An 8804-nucleotide genomic window follows, 5' to 3' on the forward strand; every position below is an offset into this window, starting at 1 on the left:
CCACTACTAGAGTGCAAGGATAAATAAATGAACTTGTCTTCTTAATAATAAAAACTTGTAAATTTGTTAAAAGTTTTATACTATAATATTAGATTGAAAATAAAAAATATTTATCAAGTCTCCCATTAGAATCTAGTAACATTTTATTAAAGAAAAAAATGAAGTAATGAAATCATCTCACACACTTTTTAATTAAGTCAAAATGAGAGACACAAATATTTAATACTTTTAATGCATGGTAAAAGTAAACTTTCAAATAACAACTTCACCTAGCTTATCCATATTGTCAAATGAAGATCAATGTTAAAAGCTTAAATTGAAACACAATGATTCATATATCTAAGTGCATGTGTGCATACACTAGATTATCCATTCCAACCCTATTGAGGAGCTATCCTCCTCTACCTCGGCTACACCCTCACCTTGAATCTTACACATGCTCAGTCACTCAAGAACAAGTCAATGAATCAGTATCCATAATACTTAAGAAATACTTCATATGAATAATAAGATGTATCATTTAGTTCAAAGATCCTTATAATTGATACCATCAAATACCACCATAATTAGAGTACATGAGATCACGAGAACATTTATTTCTATTAATCACAACATCAAAATTATATGAGAAAAACATGATAAAATGTGTATCATTGTAACATCATCTCTTAAATCAACTCTAAGAAAATAATCATGTCATCATAATCAAATAGTATATTGACATCAACTATCATCCAAAACATAATGCAATTAATCAAAAACTAAAAATGTCATAACATATGATTGAAGTTAAAAAAATATAAACTTAATGCCTAACTTACACAATCAATAACAAAGAAGTCTCTAGTTGAGGTCAACAAACCAACTCAACTGGGTTAAAAGTCTCAACATCTTCCTACAAAGTAGAAGTAACACTAGGTGGGTTGTGACATCCTTCCCCACTAGGAAGAGACATCATCCCAATGTCAAAAGAACATCCACAATAATAGATCACATCACACATTATGTTTTATATATGACAATAAATCATAATCTATTTGTTATACTAGATAAAAAGAAATATCTAAGCACATCCTTTGCATTCTCATAAGAGCGCTAATCAACATGGCGGATGGGATCCACGAACACCATCCTCGAATTTTGGGCCATCTAACTGTGGCTTCTCCCCATAGCTAGAATTTGGACATTGCAGAAAACTAAAAGCAAAATGACTTCCCCCACACACAAAGCAACCATCACGAGGTCCATGCCTTCCCTCAAGTCTACCCCTATCATTTTGGTTTCCGTTGTGATGCCAATTCCCATTATGAGAATTTTGGTTGAAATTCCTTACCAAATTTCATTGATTGTCCTATCTCCTATTCTAATTTGATGAACGCTCACCATTTTCATGTTTATCATCTTCAAATTTTCTCTTTCAAACCCCTGGTTGTTAGATGACTTCACTGGAGCTACATCCTTAAGTGTTTGATTCTTGTTCAAGCACTTTCCTAAATGTATAATCCATAGTTTTTGGCCCGTGCATTTCTATCTCATTGTAGATCTCTAAATGTAAATCTATAACAAACTTGTGGGTCCTAAATAATATGTCCCTCTAATATTGAGGTACATATTTGACCAAATGGAAGAATTTCTCATGGTACTAAGTAACTATCATCACTCCCTGTATCAGCTACTTTCTTTTCATAAAATAACTGAGGGAACCACCTCTTACGAAAAAGTTGCAAGAAATTCTCCCATGATACCTCACCATATTGGAACTCCTTCTCAGCCATCACATTCTACGACCACATGGCTGCTTCACCAACCAACTAAAAAGTAGCCCATACTGCTCTAGATTTTCTTGTGAAGTTTCAAACAAGGAATTACTTCTCCATAGTAACTGTCCAAGCCTCTGCACCTTCTCCTAACGTTTTACCATCTAAAGTGGGAGGAGTAACCTTCTTAAGGTCCTTACTCATTTCTGTTGCAATTTGGACCATATCATGTACTAACTTCTGCAATCAACTTCCTCCTTTTATTGCTCTTCTTTCCTCCTATCTTCCTCTAGCTTCCTTTAGGCCTCTACTACTTGATCGTCTGCCCACTTCTTTTGTTCTTCCTCAAGTCTGTGCATAGCTTCTATGCGCTGATCCTCCTCTTTCTTTCTCACTTCCTCCTCAGCTTGCCTATCCCTCATTGCATTTTCCATTTCATCCATATGCTAACCTTGTTGAATAAGGCGAGATAAAATATGATCCAACCTTTGATTCTTAGGTTCATCCTATTGACCATTACTGCCTCCAACCCTACTGCCTCTACATGAATGCATGGTGTCAGATTACCCCTACACCAAATCATAACACACAACTTAGCAATAGTTGGAACATAGACCCTAGTGTTTAACATAGCTCTGATACCACATGTAAAGATCACATTTTTGTACACATGCCACATAGATACAATTCCATCAATTGTAGAAAGTCAAAGTTAAATTCCAACAATCACAATTATTGAGTTAATACTTTTTGAATGAGCATCTACATAGGAATTTGAACTATTCATCAAATATCAAAATAGAACAACCAAAATATAACACAAGTGTCGACCACTGTCAAAACATTATAATTTACATCATTTACAATGAAAGCTCAAATACATGAAATAATTGACTAAACTATTGAATTGACATGTCATTACATGACATTACAAGTAAATAATACATCCAAGAGAAATGTTAACTTGCATGTCAAACACTATGCAAAGAGTATATCATATATGTACAAGATCATGATACAACACCAAATACACAAAATAAACATGCCATCAAACCCATGTCCATCTGCATGTAGCCATGTCTCCAAAGCCACCAAAATGTTGTCCATCTACTATCATGAGAGGAAAGTGTAGCCTAGGCATTTTTACCACCCAACTAGAAAGTGGTTGGCTCCCCTAGGGTTCTTCCTGAAATGAAGAACACCCCAACCTTGGCACAATAAGCCTAGCAACTTGGGAAGATTGGATCAGATGGATCTAGTGCATCCATGTGACTAATCTACTATGCAACCATGTGCCTAAGTAGTATCTAAAAATGGATGTGGAAGAGAGGAATAAAATATAGCCATGCATCTCAATCATATGCATTCAACTTTTAAGCTTGGCCAAGCAAATAACGAGTGTATGTAAGAGAATTAGCAAGTACCAATAAAATATTATTATATTAAGACTTCCAATTTTCCATCCTCTCCTTTTAATCCACATTCAACACCATTCCATAATAATATCTTTAAGTTAACAACAAATATGAAATGATAAGAATATTTCAATTTGTAAATCAAAAAATGAAATGCACTTGATTGCTATAATACAAACCATGTTGTTCTCTATCATGCAAACTTATGTTGAGTTCATCTCTTATTTCAGCCGTTAACATATTTACATTCTAAATGACACAAACCAAATGAATATAATAGAATATAATCAATCCCAATGACAGAGACATTTTCCAGTAGTGACTCACTCATAATACCTCTCATCAAGGTACTTTAAACTTAGGCAAGCTTAACAAAGAGAGTTCAAATTTTAAAAAAAGTAACATCTTAAAAAAATAGACAATAAGAACAAAATATATCATGATTATAGATATTTTGTTTAGAATAATAAACTTTTCAAATATTCACTCTAAAAGTTGGTGCACCTAATTGCTTATCCAATATGTTCTAGACCAACATTAGCAAGAACATACATTTTTGGAACAAAGCTAAACAACCAAGCATCTCACTCTATTTATTCCCACTGTGAACATCTATTTAAGCATCAAATTTTATGGTTTAAGAAAATGTCTTCTACTAAAGAATGCCTTCAACCTCTCAACTTTAAAAGGATACTAGTAAGATATAGTTAAGACTAACTTAAAGAGTTACACATCTACATATCATTTCTATCTAGTTCTCTATATAAAAGCTCTGAATACTTAACTAGCACTTACAGACATGGTTTATACAAAAACAAATTCAATTTCTAAGTTAAAGCTCTTGGCCTATTGAACCAAAAAAATACCACATCATGCTGTCAATAAAGTACATTTAGAGGTTTAATCTTGAAAAGGGATCATTAATAGACGAGAGTAGTGGCAAACCAAAAACCATGGCTACTTATTTTAGTTGGAGGTTTACATATAGACCACAAAAGAACTAACTGCAAATATTTTTATACCAGAAATAAAGAGGGATCATTTTGTGATTTTTAGTTTTGCCTTTCAAAACTTAAGATTTGACAACCAAGGAACCCACTACTTTAACTACAACTAAACTTCATATTCTAAAATAAATAACACTCTTTCAACAATATAACATCTACTAGTTGGGTGCTTCTCTTAGTAGGCACACCTCTCTTCTTTTTGGCTAAATTTCATGCACAATAAGAGAGACATTTCAATAAATAAAACAAAATAAAAACACATGCACTATAGGCATCCCTGGAGAGTGCACCGCTGGTTCACTCAAAAATTTTCCACCATAATTAGAGCATGTAAAAATAATCAATCAAATAGACTACAAAAAGACTTTTCATAGATGATGTATATACCATAGTCTAGCAACTAGTTAAATAGATAAATTAAGAAAACATATTGTGCCTTAGTAAGAAAGACTTAGAGAAAACTAATTAGAGTTTTAGATTGAGAAAGAAAATTTTCATCATAAACAAAAGACAACAGACCATAAGAGTAGATGAGTTTATAAAAGAAAAAAAATTAATTATTTCATCTTCTTATTCAAACATAATATGTCATTTCATAGATTCTTTGCTGATTTAAAGATGGTAATACCTTATCATGATAATCAGAGAGAAAAATTAATAAATCACAAGCACTGAATAGATATTTCATATCCTATTATTTCCATTGCAACTTCAATCATTTCTAAAACTATTATCACCACTAACAAGGACATATAAAAGAAAAGAGAACTTGGTTAGCATCTGCGTTTCCTAGATGTTATAAAACTCTTGAGAAGAAAGTCAAGCAACCTCCTTTCCATTGGTACAAACCTCTTATCTCCTTCTCAAAAACAAGTCCCACTTCCCTCTTTTCAAACTTGAAAAATCCCATTTCTATAGATTACTACTTGCTTTTATAAAACAAAAGTGCTTTTAAAATTAAAGATAATATTAATCTCTCCCCAAAATGGTGTGAGTTATTTGGGTTTTTCTTCAAAGTCTCTTATACAAAACTACTCCTCTCTTCTATCATCGTGTCCTTTATAGAGTTAAATCTCCTTAATTTAAGCTATTGATTTATAATTTGCTTGATGATCAATCCATATTTTGCTAAAGTTTGGTTTAAGTTCCATAATGGCCACTACTAGAGTGCAAGGATAAATAACTGAACTTGTCTTCTTAATAATGAAAACTTGTATATTTGTTAAAAAATTTACACTGTAAGATTAGATTGACAATAAACAATATTTATCAAGTGTCCCATTAGAATCTAGTAACATTTTATTTTAGAAAAAAAATGAAGTGATGAAATCATCTCACACACTTTTTAAATCATCTCACACACTTTTTAATTAAGTCAAAATGAGAGACACAAATATTTAATACTTTTAATGCATGCTAAAAGTAAATTCTCAAATAACAACTTCACCTAGCTTATCCATATTGTCAAATGAGGATAAAGGTTAAAATCATAAATAAATAAAAAATGATTCATATATAAGAGTGTGTGTGTGTGTGTGTGTGTGTGTGTGCAAACACCAGATTATCCTTTCCAACCCTACAAAGGAGCTATCCTCCTCTACCTAAGCCACACCCTCACCTTCAATCCTATACATACTCAAACATTCAACAAAAAGCCAATTAATCAGTATCCCATAATACTTAAGAAATACTTCATATGAATAATAAGATGTATCATTCAAATCAAAGATCCTTATAATTGATACCATCAAATACCAATATAATCAGAGTACATGAGATCATGAGAAAAATTATTTCTATTAATCACAATATCAAAATTATATGAGCGAAACATGATAAAACATCTATCATTGTAACATCATCTCTTAAATCAAATAGTATATCGATATCAACTATCATCCAAAACATAATGCAATTAATAAAAAACTAATCATGTCGCAACATACGATCAAAGTTAAACAAATGTCAACTTAATGCCTAGCTTACACAAGTTAAACAAATGTCAACTTAATGCCTAGCTTAGACAATCAATTACAAAGAAGTTTGTAGTCAAGGTCAACAAACCAAGTTGACTGGGTCAAAATTTTTAACATCTTCCTACAAAGTAGAAGTAGCACTAGGTGGGTCGTGACACAAATATGATAGGCTATGACAATATAGAGGTATAAATAATTTTTTAAAAATAGCCATAAAGACTAAGACCAAGGAGAGACATTAACTTTTGAAACCATGTTTTTTAATTCCATATTTTCTAGGTTGTGCTTCATTGATATTTGACATTGTTTGTATGATCAATTTTTAAGTGTTATTATACTACTGAAATTACAAGCATAATTTCAATGTTGATGATATTCCTATTAACACTTGAAGTACAAGTGCATAGTAGTTCATTAATTTGCTGAATAGCAATTTAGATTACTTTAAAATATGAAGTTTTTTAAAAAGAATTTTCTCATATATACTTTATATAAAATCTTTATTTTAGATTTATATATTTTTATATAATATAAAAATTCTTCCGTGATAATCTCTCATATAACAACTCCCCTGTTATTAGAGTTCTATTTCTTTGCATATAAATCTAGTCATTAACTCCATAATGGCAAACAATCACTATTGACTGAAAAATAACATACTACTTTCGTAGAGGAAATAACATACATATTCCACTGACTTTCTAATGAACATAACAAGAACATCAATAACATTTTACTTCAAAATAAACACAAAAGAAATATCTTGAACATCTTAAGTAGTTCAATCCATATGAAAATAAGATAAAACTACTAACATGTCATAAATCTCAAAGCTTAATTACTCCAAGATGCACAGAAAACAAACATGTAAAGCAGTTCAAGCCATGTGAAAGAAACGTAGAACTACAACATAAGGGTGAACTTCAAACAGTTACAACATAGAAATTCATAACAAAGTTTCCAGCTGAAGCTGCAGTCGTGTTCTGTAACCAGAAACACATGGATTTTTTTCGTCTTATTCGTTAGCATTATGTAGGCACTGTAAAATTCTGTAAATCTTCTGGTTATGAAGAATTTGGCAGTTCATAGGAGCTTCCTTATATCGTCCTGCAAACATAAACTACTAATATTAGCGATTCTTTATAAGGATTTATCTTATTACCACAAAGACAGTCATCATATTAAAAAGCTAAGAATTCAAAAGATTATTTCTGAAATCAAATTATGTTTGAAAGAATATATACAATCAATTTTTAAAACAATGCTTTCTGAAAACAATCATATCATGAATACTACAAGAACTGATATAAGAAAGCTAGATTGTCAAATACTTGAATACTCAGTGGAGAAGTTTCTGGATCATATAGATCAACCACATTTCCATCTTTGTCCAGAAGAAACTTGGTGAAATTCCACTCAATATCGTCACCTTTGCTTGATTTCAAGAGCTTATAGATAGGAGCTGCATTATCACCATTTACCTCAACCTACATAACATAAACTACAATATAAATACTCAAAAATCCTATAAATAACAGAAACTACAATATAATTCCTGAAAAACCCAATAAGCATACGGTCAAATAAGGGAATTAATTGCAAGATTGTTTCTTTTATGATAGATGAGTTTACATAAATAACAAATCAAAATAACAAGGAAAATTAAAAAACAGTAAGGTATGCTGACCTTGCCAAATATTGGGAATTCTGCTTTAAAACGAGTGCATGCCATTTCTGCAATGTGCTCATTGTCACCTGGTTCCTGTCCACCAAATTGATTGCATGGGAAGGCCAGTATTTCTAGTCCTGAAAAGAGTTGATCAACAGACAATATAAAACATAGTGACAAGAAATAGAAATTTGAAATCCAATTGAAGAGAAGTTAAATATTTTATAGCCGTTGATGAACTTAATCAGATGTCATTCAAGGAGAATCACCTTGCTCCTTATATTTTGCATACAATTCATTCATCTCCTTGTAGTGTGAGGTAGTATATCCACTGCCAAGGATAAAAATTAAAACTCATCCATTTTCCATGATTTGAAAACAGGACAATTACATGAAATATAAGTGGAGATTTAGCAGCCACCCACAGAACAAAATCCCAAACTGCCCATAAATTTTTGTCTTCCAGTCAGAAACATTTAAAGAGAACAAAATAAAATCCCCATTGATGAATTTAAGGGAGAAATACCATTCTGAAGCAACATTGATGATAAGAAGAGCTTTACCCTTGTAAATACTTAAATCCACATCGTTACCCCTTATGTCCTGCAATTAAACGTTTCTGATATCATGATATGAAATTCATAAGCATATTCCCATTTCATGGGTGCACAAAATATGATAGCTAATTTCAATCTAATGCTATAAGGTCGAACCTGAAAGTACCTTGACTGTAAAACAATGGACATTAGCGCTGCCACCCATAGTAGAACAATTGGGAGTTGGAGAAAATAGCTAGAACCCAAATCAAAATTGTTAATTTTCCTCACTGATTATTCCTGAATTGATCAGTAAACAACACCTTGCAGATGGTTGAGTGTGGTGTGGAAGTTGTGAGATTTATATAGAAATACAATGAGAGCTTTTGTTACAATAATAAAATGTGAGAGTGCATATGGGTGGCACATTACGGTCCTAGGAAG

At 31.8% G+C, this 8804-nt stretch overlaps 1 protein-coding gene across 1 annotated transcript; it reads right to left on the reverse strand.

The window, feature by feature from the left end:
* Window positions 1–7238: 7238 nt before the first annotated feature.
* LOC149544588 (putative phospholipid hydroperoxide glutathione peroxidase) lies at window positions 7239–8586 on the reverse strand. Its single transcript, XM_089796415.1, has 6 exons — window positions 8548–8586; window positions 8351–8427; window positions 8094–8155; window positions 7843–7961; window positions 7487–7642; window positions 7239–7262 (listed from the first exon to the last, which is right to left on the reverse strand). The coding sequence occupies exons 1-6, from the start codon at window positions 8584–8586 to the stop codon at window positions 7239–7241; spliced, it is 477 nt and encodes a 158-aa protein (XP_089652541.1).
* Window positions 8587–8804: the final 218 nt, after the last annotated feature.

The sequence above is a fragment of the Cupressus sempervirens genome, chromosome 8, assembly GCF_028749045.1.
Source record: "Cupressus sempervirens isolate cs-2001-9-10 chromosome 8, ASM2874904v1, whole genome shotgun sequence".
Taxonomy (NCBI): Eukaryota; Viridiplantae; Streptophyta; class Pinopsida; order Cupressales; family Cupressaceae; genus Cupressus; species Cupressus sempervirens.

Coding starts and splice junctions, on each gene's coding strand:
- LOC149544588 (XM_089796415.1), bottom strand. CDS start 8,586: ATGGGTGGCAGCGCTAATGTCCATTGTTTTACAGTCAAG. Junction 8,156..8,350: donor ATCAATGTTGCTTCAGAATG/GTATTTCTCCCT, acceptor TATCCTTGGCAG/TGGATATACTACCTCACACT. Junction 7,263..7,486: donor CTTCTCCACTGAGTATTCAA/GTATTTGACAAT, acceptor TTATGTTTGCAG/GACGATATAAGGAAGCTCCT.